The sequence below is a fragment of the Loxodonta africana genome, chromosome 1, assembly GCF_030014295.1.
Source record: "Loxodonta africana isolate mLoxAfr1 chromosome 1, mLoxAfr1.hap2, whole genome shotgun sequence".
NCBI lineage: Eukaryota > Metazoa > Chordata > Mammalia > Proboscidea > Elephantidae > Loxodonta > Loxodonta africana.
Window position 1 is genome coordinate 119,111,466 of NC_087342.1, and position 16,181 is coordinate 119,127,646.

General features: G+C 36.7%; 1 protein-coding gene across 1 annotated transcript in view; it reads left to right on the forward strand.

The window, feature by feature from the left end:
* The window catches only part of HCRTR2 (hypocretin receptor 2), a 119,268-nt gene that overhangs the window by 88,537 nt on the left and 14,550 nt on the right, over nt 1-16,181 (forward strand). The window contains exon 4 of the mRNA XM_010587000.3: nt 5,252-5,367. Within this exon, the coding sequence (XP_010585302.1) occupies nt 5,252-5,367 (116 nt within the window). The remainder of the gene's footprint in view (nt 1-5,251; nt 5,368-16,181) is intronic.

Sequence of the window (16,181 nt, forward strand, 5' to 3'; positions counted from 1 at the left end):
ATACCTAAAAATCTAAGCTTATCCTCCAGAAGCCATTTAAAAAATCTATTTGAAAGCGATTTTATAATAGCCCGTAATTACTTTAAATGCTTATGAAGGCTAGAATTAAAGCGATCTTGAATTGAGTTGATCATCCACAAAATAAAACATAATAAAAGCTATAAAATTAACTTTTCAGATGTTAAATGGAATTAATCTCTTAATATTTTCAAGAAGAACATAGAACGACTCAAAGCAGGTTGTTATCATTTTGCTCATTAGATATTTTTAGTTTTCTACAATGATTTTTACATAGTATGAGCCCTATTAATGTAGGTTATTTGTAAGTCCATGTCCAACACAAAATGTTGAAACCTGGGCATATGTATGATAGCCACAAACTAAAAACTGTATGGGAAGTTATATTTTACAGTGTCAGCTCTCTAAAATTTAAGCATCTTTAAAGGTCAAACACCTTTTGGCTCAATCTTTAAAATTTTGGTGTAAATTATCTTTTATTTGAGATTAATTCATAACCTATATTTTTCACCGTAATCCTAAATTGAATTAATAATATAGCTACAACATTAAAAAAAATTCTATCATAATTGTTCCATAGTCGGTAAGCAAAGTGGTCAGTTGGTTCAAATCTATCAAATCAGAGAGGCATATACTATCCTTCGCATGGTGCAAAATGACCAGGACCTCTGTTTTACTAAGAGTGTTACCAAAAATATGTAATAGTTTATGGGTAAATTATTTCTGCAACTCATTGTAGTCCTTGTTGCCTATGGCTTCTTCAAAATAAGGATCATAAGCCGTAACTTCTTACAGATACATCAGACACTCAAGAACATATAAAATGCCTTGATATTTCTTTTAAGGATCTTTACAAATATGCCTTTGTATATGTTCATCATTTGGTTTAGTTATATCAATTCAAACTTCTAAAATTTTTTAAATTGCTCAAGAATAATATCCACACTGGTGATTCCTTGGAAACCCTGGTGGCGTACTGGTTAAGAGCTATGTCTCCTAACCAAAAGGTCGGCAGTTCAAATCCACCAGCCACTGCTTGGAATCCCCATGAGGCAGTTCTACTCTGTCCTATGAGGTTGCTATGAATCAGAATGAACTCGATGGCAATGGGTGGTGGTGTAATGAGTGTTGATTGCTTGGTTTATAAGTGCATATTCCACAGGAACACATATATTTTAAGGAAAGAAACTCTCTGCACATTCATTAATCAAAAATATAACTGTCTCACTACTAATTCATCCAACCTGTTCAATGAGCACATACAATTTGTCAAACATTGTCCTGGGCAGTGGGAACTTATGATCCCTCTCCTCTTGGATCTTACTGCCAAAAATGTTCTTTGGTGGTCTGGAAAAAAAAAAAATGTAATAGAGCCCTTCTTTCCAGTTAAAGTAATTATGGCATCTGGCCTATTCTGTGGTCTCGAAAGTATATAAACATGTGAATTAATAAGAATGTAACAAAAACATTTATTAGGAAGAAGACAATAAAACATATTAAAGACTCAGTTAAACTTTAACGGACCCATAAACTTTGAAAAGACAGGCCAAACTGAATATTTGGAAAAATATTTTTAATTTACTTGTCCATTCAAGCCCCAAAAAGTGTAGCATAAAGGTGAAAATTTTTGTGGTATTTTAAATAATTAGATCAAAGTGTTGACTGAATAATGAACCTGAACTCATCTGAGGGAAATTAATTTATGCCTGTTTGTTTAATATATAACATTACTCTCTAATGCCTGATTTCAAAGACTAAAATACATCCACATTTGCTGCTTATTTGTTGGTTTGATATATATATATATATATATATTTTTTATATATATGAAAGACTTTATTTGGATTATGCTTGTTCATTAGTTGAGTAGAGACATAGATACCTAATAGTTGTCAATCTTTAAAATACTGCTTCCTCAATTAGATAATGCTTAAGTGGAACAAATTTCATGTAGCTACAATCCAAAACCAAACCCATTGCCGTTAGTCAAATCCAAGTCATAGAGATCCTATAGGCAGGAATACAACTGCTCCATAACGTTTCCAAGTCTGCAAATCTTTATGAAAGCAGGCTGCCACATCTTTCTCCATTGGAGCAGAGCAGCTAGTGGGTTCGAACTGCTGATCTTTTGGTTAGCATCTAAGTGCTTAAGCACTGTGCCACCAGAGCTACGTTCTAGGTTACATAAAAATGTCTTAAAATATATTGAATATGTTGCCCATCAATTACAAAGAGCCTTCAAAGATAGTTTCATCACTTAAAATTTAAAAATTTGTGGCATAATACCAATTAACTTAGACTCTAACCATGAAATAAGAAATTTAAGTCTATCATGTTTCCTCAACTATCTGTAATAATCTCTTTATTAAAGCAATCTATCCTAGCCTATAAGTATAATTTTGCTTGATTGACTTTTTTCTAAGTGGTTGTTCATTATTATAGTATCTATTTACCAGGCAATTACATATTTTTCCAAATATTTATAAATACACCAACCACAGCTTGAGCTTTCGCTCACATCTGTTTAGAACTCCAAACTGTTGTCACATCCACAGCTACAGTTTAAAAAAAAAAAATTGTTACCTATCAAATCTATCTTCCTCCACTCGCTCATTTTGGTTGGGTGCAGATATCAGGGCTTCACAGATATCTAAGCTTCAAAGATCTATTTTTATGTGGGAAGCTCATGTGACATCTCCTTCAAAACAAATAAAACTTCAAAGCCACTCAGGTGCCTGGGAAGTGCTGAGGTCACCTTCCAATTCCTTTGAAATTGGTTCGCCAAATGCTTCTCAGGCTGTAGCACTTCAAAGGGAAAGGCTGGTTTGTTATTCCTCCAGTGTGGCTGCCTGGATTCAATTACTTTTTATGTAACTGGCCTGATTTACACGATAAACTTGAAAGGAATTTAGAGTCTGATGAACTAGGTGAATGCCACCTTAACAAGAGAGAGGTTAGAAATGACACATTAAATTGGTGTCTTAGACCTCCTAGAGGCAAATGTTCCCTGCTGTCCCCACTGAAGATTATAGTGTCTACCCAAGAGAAGAGGAAGACAGAATTATAGAAGGGAGAATAAAGTCAGCACACTCTGGCAACACGACTAGGAAATTAAGACTGTGGAAGATATTAAACTCATGTTGTTGTGTGCCACCGAGTCGATTAAATGCATAGACATGTTTAAAATATATCCATTAAAAATTGAATGTTCAAATTCTCATGGACTCCAGACTTTAAGGAGCCATGGAGGTTGGATGAACCCCTGAAATTATTACCCTGAGATAATTTTTAAACCTTAAACCAAAAATATCCCCTGAAGTCTTCTTAAAACCAAACAATGGTTTAGCTTAACTGGTAAAATATGTCTGCCTGAGCATTATACTCTTTTAAGAGCATTTACATGGGATAAAAGTGACAACAGCAACTCAAAAGATTAGATAGGAATCTTAGAGGGTAGTGAGTTTATATAATGGGGGAGGAACAATTCGTAAAAGAAAAGTGAGGAAGGTTGCACAACTTGAAGAATGTAATCAATCTCACTAAATTGTACATGTAGAAACTGTTGAATTGGTGTATGTTTTGCTGTGCATATTCTCAATAGCAACAAAGAAATAAATAAAATTTAAAAAAAGAATTAAATGAATTTTCAATAAGTATTATCTATTTTTTTTTACTATTTTGGTCATCACCGTAAGTTTTATTGGTTAAGCCTGATTATAAATTGCCTTTACCACAAATTTGATCACATAATTGGGCCTTCATGTTTTTACATGTCCTTCCGGAAGTAATGAAAAGAATAAAATGCATGGGAGTGACAGCATTATCCCTCAAAAATAGTATAGAACCATAACCCTTGCCAGTGATATCAAAGTCAAATAAGGTGTGTGATTTTTAGAACTGAAAAAAACCCTTTGGTTATCATTCAGTTGAAATTATATCAGGTTATTGATAGTTATTATTAGACCCAGGTAGATATATTCTGTTCCCTGTTTCACACTGCAGTAAAAGTAGGTGGGCGATGTGCTATATTCAAATTTGAGGATAAGGACAATATTCCTTAAAGTATTTTAAAAACTAATAATAATAGATACATCATAGAAAGGTAAGAAATTAATATTAGATCACAAGGACATTAATTAATTGATAAAATTTACTCTTTAATAAATGCTTACTTAAGGTAAGAAAAAAAAACTTTTTTTCTTTTTTTATGCTAGATATTACCTGCATTTGTAGGACTGCTGATAAGAAAAGCCATAGCCTTAGAGATAATTATGACTAATAATTGGGGTGGATATTAAAAAAAAAAAAAAAAAACTACACATTGGATTAAAAAACAACTACAAAAAAGACCTAAGAAATCTCATCTTTTACGGGAATCATAGGAATACACACATATGCACATGTATACATACCAAGCTTAAGGAGGGATTTTGGATACATTCTAGTAAGTCCACAAAAGGAAACATCATCGAACATTTGCTGTATTTATTTTTCCAACATTTTCCGACATTTGCATTTAGAGATATAACTGGGAATAGCTTCTCATTTCCTAGGGACGTTATATTCTAATGAGGAATCAATTGAGTTTACATTCTCTTCCCACTTTAGCAAAAGTTTAGTATTTAGGTTTTGATTGAGTCATGTCCGTTCTTGTAAAGGCAAAAAAAATAGGGCAACCCAAATTAATTTTTATTAATTAGCCAGATAAAATAATTGAGACAAAAAGGACCTTTTGATAAATGAATGCTTGACTTTGGAAAGATTGTGGTAACACAAATTAAGAAATGACTAATTGTTATTTCTGATTACATTAAATGAAATCAAGATTTCACATTTAATGTACACTTACATGTACACATATGTATATACGGAAAACTTGGTGGTATAGTGGTTAAGTGCTACAGCTGCTAACCAAAAGGTCGGCAGTTTGAATCCACCAGGGGCTCCTTGGAAACTCTCTAGGGAAGTTCTACTCTGTCCTATAGGGCCACTATGAGTCAAATTGACTTGATGGCAAAGAGTTTTTTTTTTTTTTTTTTTGGTATGTATACACATATGCTGAGTAAATGCAAGTAGCTTAATACTGTAAATTATTTTTCCCTTTTGGATATATAACACAAAATCATACTGAAGGTAAATGTGTACTTTCAAGGAAAGACACTAGGAGATGTATATTTAGAAAAAAAAAAAATCTGTGAATTATAAGATTGTGTTACTTTGCCTTTCATTCCAGGTGAAATTTACCCCAAGATGTACCACATCTGTTTCTTTCTGGTGACATATATGGCACCACTGTGTCTTATGGTTTTGGCCTATCTGCAAATATTTCGTAAACTGTGGTGCCGACAGGTATGTAATTTCAAATAATGTGCTTGTGTTTGATTTAGTATGTGCTTAAACACAAAGTTTAGAAACCTAACATGCCCAGCAAAGGAATCCATATTATTACAAAATAAATGAGGCACAGTCATGGAAATACGTTTAGACTTTAATTTAGAGCAATATTTATGGAATGTAATTTATAAACTGCCTTAGTGACTTTAAATTTTAAAGCACAATTTAACTCTGTGATTAGTTGACTTCTTTTTTATCTAGGAAGTAACATGATTGATTTTACTTTTTATGAAAAATAGCAAATAAAAATTCCCTTAAAGCATTCCAAAACTATTAAGTCTAGACCATTGCATTTTTGATGAGATTTATTTAATGCCTTCTTATCATGTGGTCTACATAAAAAAAAAAAAAAAAAATTTTTATTCAAGTTTAAAGATTTTATTTTTTAGAACTGTAGAAGAATCAGGCAGAATTTAGAATTTTGCAAAACTGCTTATAACGCTGATTTGAAGGACTTGCAATTTGTTGGATAATTCTGCTGTCGGTGAATGTTTGTATTCATTTTTCAGTTATTCAGTCTTCAAATATTTATCACGTACCTTTTGCATGCATGTCTGATAAAAAGCTAAACCGCTCCAGTCTACACTGTGGATGAAGTCAGTCTAGAGTAGGGATACAGACAGACACAAAATGAAAATCACCTTAATATATATGAGCTCAGTGGCCAGGAGAAGGCAAAGTAGAGGAGGATCTAATGAAGGGCAGGTAACATTTAAGCTGAACCTTGAGGATTTGAAGGACTTTACCAATTGACACTTGCAGTGGTAATTTTATAAAGACATAGACCAAGGATAGGGCTCAGACTCTCCTATTTATAAATTTTTTTAAACATGTTATTTTTGGAAGGTATTTTATAAATGCAGTAGCAATTTTCTAGCTAGGACATTTTTATGGTTCAGAAGAACACAGTATAACATATGTATCGATCAGCTTTAACTGGTTTATCCTATGATAACAACAAACCCTCAAACTGTGGGATTATAAACAGATCATCATAAGAGCTCATTCTCCACTCTTATTACATGTTTGTGGGTGTGGTTTAACTGCTACAGCTTTTCTGCATTTGTCTTCTCTTTCTGGAACCCAGGCTGATGAAGCAACCCCCATCAGGGACTTATTATTTTTGTGGCAGAGGAGAGAGCCAGAGATCTGGGAAACATGCAATGGCTCTTAAAGATTCGGGTTGGAAATGGCATACATCATTTCTACTCATACTTCCTCAGCCAAAACAAGTGCCAATCTTGCCAAAAAATCAGAAAAGTATTCTCCTCCTACAGAAAAGCACTTCACGTAATGTAGCAACGGGCCAAAATGTTTAATCCCGTTATAGGGGAGGAAACAATCTATTGTGGTCCACAATCTTGGTCACTAATACTCACTTTCCTTCTTCATACAAAGTATTCACTTTCTCCAGTGAATACGACCCCTATAAAACCCATTGTCGTTGAGTCGTACTCAAAATGACACTCTACCGGCCCTATAGGACAGAGTAGAACTGCCTCCATAAGGTTTTCAAGGCTGTCATCTTTACAGAAACAGGCTGCCACATCTTTCCCCCATGGAGCAGCTGGGGGTTCAAACTGCCAACCTTTTGGTTAGCACTTGAGCACTTAACCACTCACACTACCAGGACTTCTTACATCCCCCATGTCCCGTGCAATCCTATCATCAGACCCAAAGTCAAGGATCTCATGACAATCCCTACATTCACATCTGGATGTAGCATTCTTTGATCAGATTGCTAGTAACTAAAAAAAAAAAACAGTTATCCCTCCATCCCCACCATCTCTACAAACATAAAAACACACATCTAGCATAAAACAGTGAAACAAGACCCATAATAAGCACTTAAATTTATAAAGAAGAAGAATGAGAAATATTTTAAAATCACTTGTTAGTTGCCCTCAGGTCGATTCCGCCTCATGGCAAAGACCCCATTTGTATTCCACGGGGTTTTGAAGGCTGTGACCTTTCAGAAGTAGATTAGTAGGCCTGTCTTCCAAGGCGCCTCTGGGTGGGTTCGAACTGCCAACATTTCAGCTAATAGTCCAGAGCTTAACTGTTTGCGCCACTCAGAGATTCCTTTAAAATCACTACTTCATATCAATTCTAAAATCCCACCAGACCGACCTTGAAAAGGTGCTATACCATTGGGACCATAAATGAACCTTGAATTGCCCCTACTTTGACTTTCTAGAGGAGCCCTGGTGGCACAGTGGTTAAAGCACTCAGCTACTCCCCAAAATGTGGGTGGTTTGAACCCACCAGTAGCTCTGAGGGAGAAAGATGTGGCAGTCTTTGTCTTTAAGGATTATAGCCTTGGAAATCATATGGGGTAGTTTTACCCCGTCCTAGAGGGTTTTAGAGGGTTGCTGTGAGTCAGAATTGACTCCAAGGCAATGGGTTTTTCACTCTGCTTTCTGGAAGTAGGTTCCCAATCTATTGTTCTATTGAGTCCACCCACCAGTAGGCCCTTCCTTTTCTATCATGCCTTTTGGTCATATCTGATGAGCAGATTGAATCTGAATCCATTCAAGGCACACAACGAAAACAAAAGATTGAAAAATATTTCCTCATGGGGGTTAAATGGGCCTCTCAGCCTGCTTTGTGCTCTTAGAGAATTGGTTGACCAAAAACCCAAATTGACTCCTTCGAGTCAATTCCGACTCATGGTAACCTTATAAGACAGAGTAGAAATGCCCCATATGGTTTCTGTGGAGCGGCTGGTGGATTTGAACTGCCAACCATCTGGATAGCAGCCTGAGCTCTTAACCACTGCACCACCAGTGTCAGAGTTGGTTGACAAGAGGTATTTTATCTCCAGAGCACTCAGTCTTCTTAAATTAGTTTTTCTTTTAAAAATGAATTCGTTCTTATCAGCTCTTAAACTAATAACCACACCCACAACCCTTTGAGCTGTATCTCTCTCACTGGCTAAACTTATTGCCAGTACTTTGAGCCTATCAGGCTCCTGTGGAGAGCCATGCCTTTAGTTCATTTTCTCTGACATATTTTATCCAAATGAAAGGATTTACTGGGGCTCCCTTAATTCATTCAAAGATTTTCACAAATCTCTTATTTGGGAATAGGTCTTAATTAGGGTCTTAACAGCCTTTGTCACTCAACATGTTTTTCAAGATAATCTTTGACAGGTTGGATAAGAGCAACAGTTGCATTTTTCAACACTGTAAGTTTCACAGTTCCAAGATCTTCTCTTTTCTCTTGCTCTGTCTTTTTTTTTTTTTGTAAGAAGTCATTTGTTTCCTAACTTTTAAATGCAACCAATAGCAACATTTAGCAACATTCTGTTTCCTAATCTTGTTGCCTTAAGGGTACCACCGTAAACATGGGTTGTAACTTTCCAGACCCAGTGACAGTTTCCTTAACACTCACTACCTGGTCATGATGCCAATATCAAGTATTTTAGGGTGTTAGTTACAATAGCAGGTTCCTGGGTGGCACAAAATGTTTGCACTCAGCTCCTGCTACTAAGCATAAGAGCCCTGCTAGCACAGTGTTTAAAGTGCTCACTGGTTCAAACCCACCAGTGGCTCCATGGGAGAAAGATGTGGCAATTAGCTTCCATAAACATTTCAGCTTTGCAAACCCTATGTGACAGTTCTACTCTGTTATATAGGGTTGCTATTAGTTGGAATTGACTTGATGGCATCCAGTTTTTGGTACAAATCAAAAGGTTGGCAGTTCAAATCCAGCCAGTAGCATCACAGAAGAAAGACCTGGCAATTGGCTTTCCTAAGACTACGGCCATTAAAAAACCTATGGAGTGCAGTTCTACTCTGACACGAATGGAGTTACCCTGAGTCAGAATGGGCCGGACTGCAACAGGTTTGATTTGGTTACTGTAGCACCGACTTCTTGGCACCCATTTTTGTATTAGTCAGTTTTTGCTAGGTTCTTCTGTTGTAAGGGAAAACAAAACAAAACAAAACACCAGCAACAAAACACAAAGAGCAGCTTATGTCTCACTCATGTTAGGGTGGCTGTGTCCCTGCTCCACGTGCCCTCTCACTCCGGAAGCCAGGCTGAAGAAAAAGTTCTTCTTGGAACATGTCATGGTGTGGCAGGGGGAAAGGGCAACAGAGGAATTTCTGGAGGATATGTATACAAATCTCTTAAAATTTCCTGCTTCGAACTGGCATGTGTTACATCTGCTCACTTTTCATTGACCCAACTAAGTCACATGGTTAAGCTTTACCACAGAGATGGAAAATATTCACCTCTTACAGAAAGACATTAAAAGTCACATGGCAATGGGGATCTTGTTACGAGCTGGGGAGCAAATACTGGAGAATGATATAGTATAAAGGGGGCCCTAATGGCGCAATGGTTAAAGAGCTTGGCTACTAACCAAAAGGTCGGCAGTTTGAATCCACCAACCACTCCTCCGAAACCCTACGGGGCAGTTCTACTCTGTCCTACAGGTTGCTATGAGTCAGAAGTTGGAATCAACTCAGTGGCTTTTTTTGTTTGTTTTTTTAATAGTATAAAGATATTGAAACACAAACTCAAGAGCCAGCCTGCATGAGTTCAAATACTGACTCTGCCACATGAATTTTGCCAACTACTTAAATTTCTGTGCCTCTGTTTTACCATTTTTAAAGTAGAATAGTATAGCGTCTACCTATATGTTATGCATATTAGATAAATTAATACAAGTGCCTAGAGCCTAGAAAGTGTTCAGTAAATACAATACCTTAATAATATATGCCATTAATCAGTCTTTCAACTGATTCTGCATATATTTCTAAAATAGCAGGCATGTGTTGAGTTTGTGTGTGTGACTACTTTCTTAAACACACGTCTTTCACGCTCATTGGCGTCAAGTAGATGTCAACTCAAAGCAACCCTATAGGACAGAGTAGAACTGCCTCGTAGGGTTTCTAGGGAATGGCTGGTAAATTTGAACTGTGGACATTTTGGTTAGCAACAAAAGACTTAACCACTGTGCCACCAAAAAAAAACCACCAGGGCTTCTTAAATAGTATTATAATGACTTTTTTTTTAAATCTATGTCCTCAGCTCTAAAAAGAAGAAAACAGTACACTTTGAACTTCATTGTGTGTCTCTCCAGTTGTACCTGCTTAGCACAAATTAGTTATTTAATAACTGCTTTGTAATATAAAAAGGAGTAGAAGAATAAGAAGAAGTGATGGGAAAGAAGAGGACAGGGGAATCCAATGCCCAATTACTCAGAGAAACATTCATAGATATATTAGAATTTTAAAAATTCCTCAAAGTAAGGGGAAAAAAGGCATTTAATACACTTGTAGCAATAAAGATATTTCAAGTTTAGCTTGAGATTTTTGACTGGGGATGTTCAGTGTTAAGAGTTTTTCCGTATTTCTACTGGTTAGCATGAATTATATACATATAATAGATGCTCATACTTGCTTATTTATTCATTTACAGACTGATCTAACTATAAAACTCCTTGAGGGTTATACCTGGATCTGTCTTATATACAATTATAATCCCAGCACTTAATTAACATGGTGCCTTGCATAGATAAATATTAAAAAAAAAAAAAGTTTGCTGAATAAATGGATGGCTAACAAACGTTTGTCTGTTGAAGCGTGGGGACTTAACGTGTTGCTGTGATGCTAGAAGCTGTGTCACTAGTATTCAGATGCCAGCAGGGTCACTCACTCATGGTGGATAGTTTTCAGCTGGGCTTCCAGACTAAGACAGAGTAGGAAGAAGGACTCAGCAGTCTACTTCTGAGAAGCATTAGCCAGTGAAAACCTTATGAATAGCAGCGGAACACTGTCTGACATAGTGCTGGAAGATGAGCCCCCTCAGGTTGGAAGGCACTCAAAAGATGACTGGAGAAGAGCTGCCTCTTCAAAGTAGAGTCAACTTTAATGACATGGTAGAAGTCAAGCTTTTGGTACCTTCATTGGCTGATGTGGCATGACTCAAAATGAGAAGGAACAGCTGCAAACATCCATCAATAATCGGAACTTGGACAGTATGAAGTATGAATCTAGGAAAACTGGAAATTGTCAAAAATGAAATGGAACACATAAACATTGATATCCTAGGCATTAGTGAGTGGAAATGGACTGGTATTGGGCATTTTAAATCAGACAATCATATGGTCTACTATGCTGGGAATGACAACTTGAAGAGGAATGGTTTTCCATTCATGGTTAGAAAGAACATTTTAAGATCTAACCTGAAGTAGCAATGCTGCCAGTGATAAGATAACATCCATGGGCCTACAATGAAGACCAGTTAATACAACTATTATTCAAATTTATGCACCAACTACTAAGGACAAAGATAAAGAAATTGGAGATTTTTACCAACTTCTGCAGTCTGAATTGATCGAACATGCAGTCAGGATGCATTGATAATTACTGGTGATTGGAGTGCCAAAGTTGAAAACAAAGAAGAAGGATCGGGGGTTGGAAAACATGGCCTTGGTGTTAGAAATGGTGCCAGAGATCTCACGATAGAATTTCCCCAGACCAATGACTTCTTCATTGCAAACCCCTTTTTTCATCAGCATAAATGGCAAGCATACACATGGACCTTACCAGATGGAATACACAAGAATTAAATCAACTACATCTGTGGAAAGACACAATGGAAAAGCTCAATATAATCAGTCAAGACAAGGCCAGGGGTCGACTGTGGAGCAGACCATCAATCGCTCTTACGCAGGTTCAAGTTGAAACTGAAGAAAATTAGATCAAGTCCACAAGAGCCAAAGTACAACCTTGAGTATATCCTACCTGAATTTAAAGACCATCTCAAGAATAGATTCGACGCATTGAACACTAATGATGAAAAACCAGACGAGTTGTGGCATGACATCAAGGACATCATACATGAAGAAAGCAAGAGGTCATTAAAAAGACAGGAAAGAAAAAAAAAGACCAAAATGGATGTCAGAAGAGACACTGAAACTTGCTCTTGGATGTCAAGCAACTAAAGCTAAAGGAAGAAATGATGAAGTAAAAGAACTGAACAGAAGATTTCAAAGGGCAAATCAAGAAGAAAAAGTAAAATATTATAATGACATGTGGAAAGAACTGGAGATAGAAAATCAAAAGGAAAGAACACTCTCAGCATTTCTCAAGCTGAAAGAATTGAAATAAAATTCAAGCTTCAAGTTGCAACAGTGAAGGATTCTACAGGAAAAGTATTACATGACTCAGGAAGCATCAAAAGAAGATGGAAGGAATACACAGAGTCATTACACCAAAAAGAATTGGTCGACGTTCAACCATTTCAGGAGGTGGCATATGATCAGGAACCGATGGTACTGAAGGAAGAAGTCCAAGCTACACTGAAGGCATTGGCGAAAAACAAGGCTGCAGGAATTGATGGGATATCAACTGAGATGGTTCAACAAACGGATGCAGTTCTGGCAGTGGCCACTCCTTTATACCAAGAAATTTATAGGACAGCTACCTGGCCAACCGACTGGAAAGATCCATATTTCTGCCTATTCCCAAGAAAAGTGTTCCAACTAAATGTGGAAATTATCAAACAATATCATTAATATTACAGGCAAGAAAAATGTTACTGAAGATCATTCGAAAGCGGCCGTAGCAGTGAATCAACAGGGAACTGCCAGAAATTCAGGCCGGATTCAGAAGAGGATATGGAACCAGGGATAGCATTGCTGATGTCAGATTGATCCTGGCGGAAAGTAGAGAATACTAGAAAGATGTTAGCCTGTGTTTTATTGACTATGCAAAGGCATTCAACTGTGTGGATCATAACAAATTATGGGTAACATTGCAAAGAATGGGAATTTCAGAGCATTTAATTGTGCTCATGAGGAACCTGTACTTAAATCAAGAGGCAGTTGTTCAGACAGAACAAGGAGATACTGCATGATTTAAAGTCAGGAAAGCTATGTGTCAGGGTTGTATCCTTTCACCATACCTATTCAGTGTGTATGCTGAGCAAATAATCCGAGAAGCTGGACTATATGATGAAGAACGGGGCATCAGGTTTGGAGGAAGACTCATTAACAACCTGAATTATGCAGATGACACAACCTTGCTTACTCGAAAGCAAACAGAACTTGAAGCACTTACTAATGAAGATCAAAGACCACAGCCTTCAGTATAGGTGACACCTCAACATAAAGGAAACAAAATCCTCACAACTGGACCAATAAGTAACATCATGATAAGTGGAGAAAGGATTGAAGTTGTCAAGGATTTCATCTTACTTGGATCCACAATCAACACCCATGGAAGCAGCAGTCAAGAAATCAAAAGACACATTGCATTGGGCAAATCTGCTGCAAATGACCTCTTTAAAGCTTTGAAAAGTAAAGACATTTCCTTGAAGACTAAGGTGCTCCTGACCCAAGCCTGATCCAAGTATTTTAAATTGCCTTGTATGTATGCGAAAGCTGGAGAATGAATAAGGAAGATCGAGGAAGAACTGACACCTTTGAATTGTGCTGTTGGCAAACAAAGGTGAATATACCATGGACTACCAAAAGGATGAACAAATCTCTCTTGGAGGAAGGACAACCAGAATACTCCTTAGAAGCAAGGATGGCAAGACGGCGTCTTACTTACTTTGGACATGTTGTCAGGAAGGATCAGTCCCTGGAGAAGGACATCATGCTTGGTAAGTAGAGGGTCAGTGAAAAAGAGGAAGACCCTCAATGAGATGGATTAATACAGTGGCTGCAACAGCGGGCTCAAGCATAACAACGACTATGAGCATGGTGCAGAATAGGGCTGTGTTTCGTTCTGTGGTGCATGGGGTCGCTATGGGTCAGAGCCAACTCGATGGCACCTAACAACACAACAACAACAAACTTCAACTAGTTTATTTCTCCATTATTTGATCTTATAGTTCTCAATTCCCCAAACTGTAAATAAGTGCAAAATTGTTTACAAATAATCCACATTCTTTTGAAGAATTGCCCTAGTTAGTATAAGCCACATGATTTGGAAAGAAGATCTGCAATAAAATGCCTGAGCTGTGAAACTAAGAACATTATAAAACAGATTGGAATGGAAAATGGCAAGTTCAACTGAGCTCACTTTAGCAGGCACAATAAAGTAAATTAACCCCAAATGAGTGATTATGTAGATGTCTGCTTGAGCAACTCTCAATTTCCAACTGTTAATGTCTATAAACAGAGTTCTAGGGTATTATGTGTGCCATAGGCTATATCAAGTGAGCCATCAAATGGAAGGTCTGTCCTATTTGTTTAAAATTACAGAGATGCATGGAATCTATTACATACTTCTGAATTAGTGAGGGTAAGGTGATTAGTAAGAAAGTTGTGTCCTTTTCTGACTTTCTCAAAAAGTTTTTAAATCTCATTAAAGAACTATCCAATGCTTTTCTATAATCATTTAATTAAATTCTCTCTTTCTTTGACAATATGACTCAGAGAACTCAGCCAGAAAACTCTACATGCTTTCTCAAGCTTCTTTTTAAAAACTGCTTAGTCTTAGCTTGCTCGTCTTATGTGCTTCTGTTGGCATGTTTTACAGTTCTGGGCTTCATGTAAATCAAAATTTCAATTTTAATCATCATCTGAACTTACGCTAATTCATTTAACAAATACTGATTAAGTACCTACTGTGTGTCAGGTAGGAAACACTGGTGGCGTAGTGGTTAAGTGCTACAGCTGCTAACTAAAAGGTCAGCAGTTCAAATCTACCAGGCACTCGTTGGAAACTCTATGGGGCAGTTCTACTCTGTCCTCCAGGGTTGCTATGAGTCAGAATTGACTCGACAGAAAATTTTTTTTTGATGTGTCAAGTGGAGCCCTGGCGGTGCAGTAGTTAAGAGCTTGGCTGCTAACCAAAAGGTCGGTGGTTCAAATCCATCAACTGCTCTTTGGAGACCCTATGGGCAGTTCTTCTCTGTCCTATAGGGCTGCTATGAGTCAGAATCAACTCAACAGCAATGAGTTTGGTGTAATGGGATGTGTCAGGTACTGTGGGAGGCACTTGAGATTAACCGTAATAGGTATTTGAGTCTGAAACCATATTTCAATTTTCCAAGAACTACAATTTGAAAGAGCTTCCCCATCCCACCTCATCACAGTCTCTTCTATTGTCCTTTATTCTTCAACTTTCTTCCTTGAAAACTGAAAATAATTAATATTAGGTAAAGACAAGTCTGCCTAATATGAGGAAATACACAGCAAAGTGTAACTGCAGAGGCAGAATCAGTAAGATGGTAAGTCAAGTTCTCACAAAGGAATAAAGAGTACCAATTAAAGTAACTATATGGATAAATATAAAAGAGTATAGGTATAGTTTTGTTTGTAACTTCTTTCTTCTCCTATCTTATTTAAAAGATAATTGCATAGAGCAAGAATTATGAAACCGTAAAAATTGAGACTACAAGGTATAAAGACCTAATTTGTACGACAATAATAACACAAAGGAGGATAGGAGGGGAGAAGCTATATTGGAGCAGTTTCTTTTTTTTTTTTTACATTATCAAAATGGTTGGCATTAATTCAAACTGATTGTTTAACATGTTAATTGTAATTCCCAGGGAAACCACTAAGATTAACTAATAAAAAACTGCTGTGAAAGAAACAACAATGGATTTAAAATGATATAGTGGAAAATATCTATGTAACAGGGAAAAAAAAAAAAGCAGTAATGGAGAATGAGAAAAACAAGATGTAAGGCATATAGAAAATAAATAGCAAAATGGTAGTAAATCATACTTTCATCAATAATTACATTAAAGGTAAATGGAAAAAACACTCAAATCAAAAGGCAGGAACTGGCAGAATG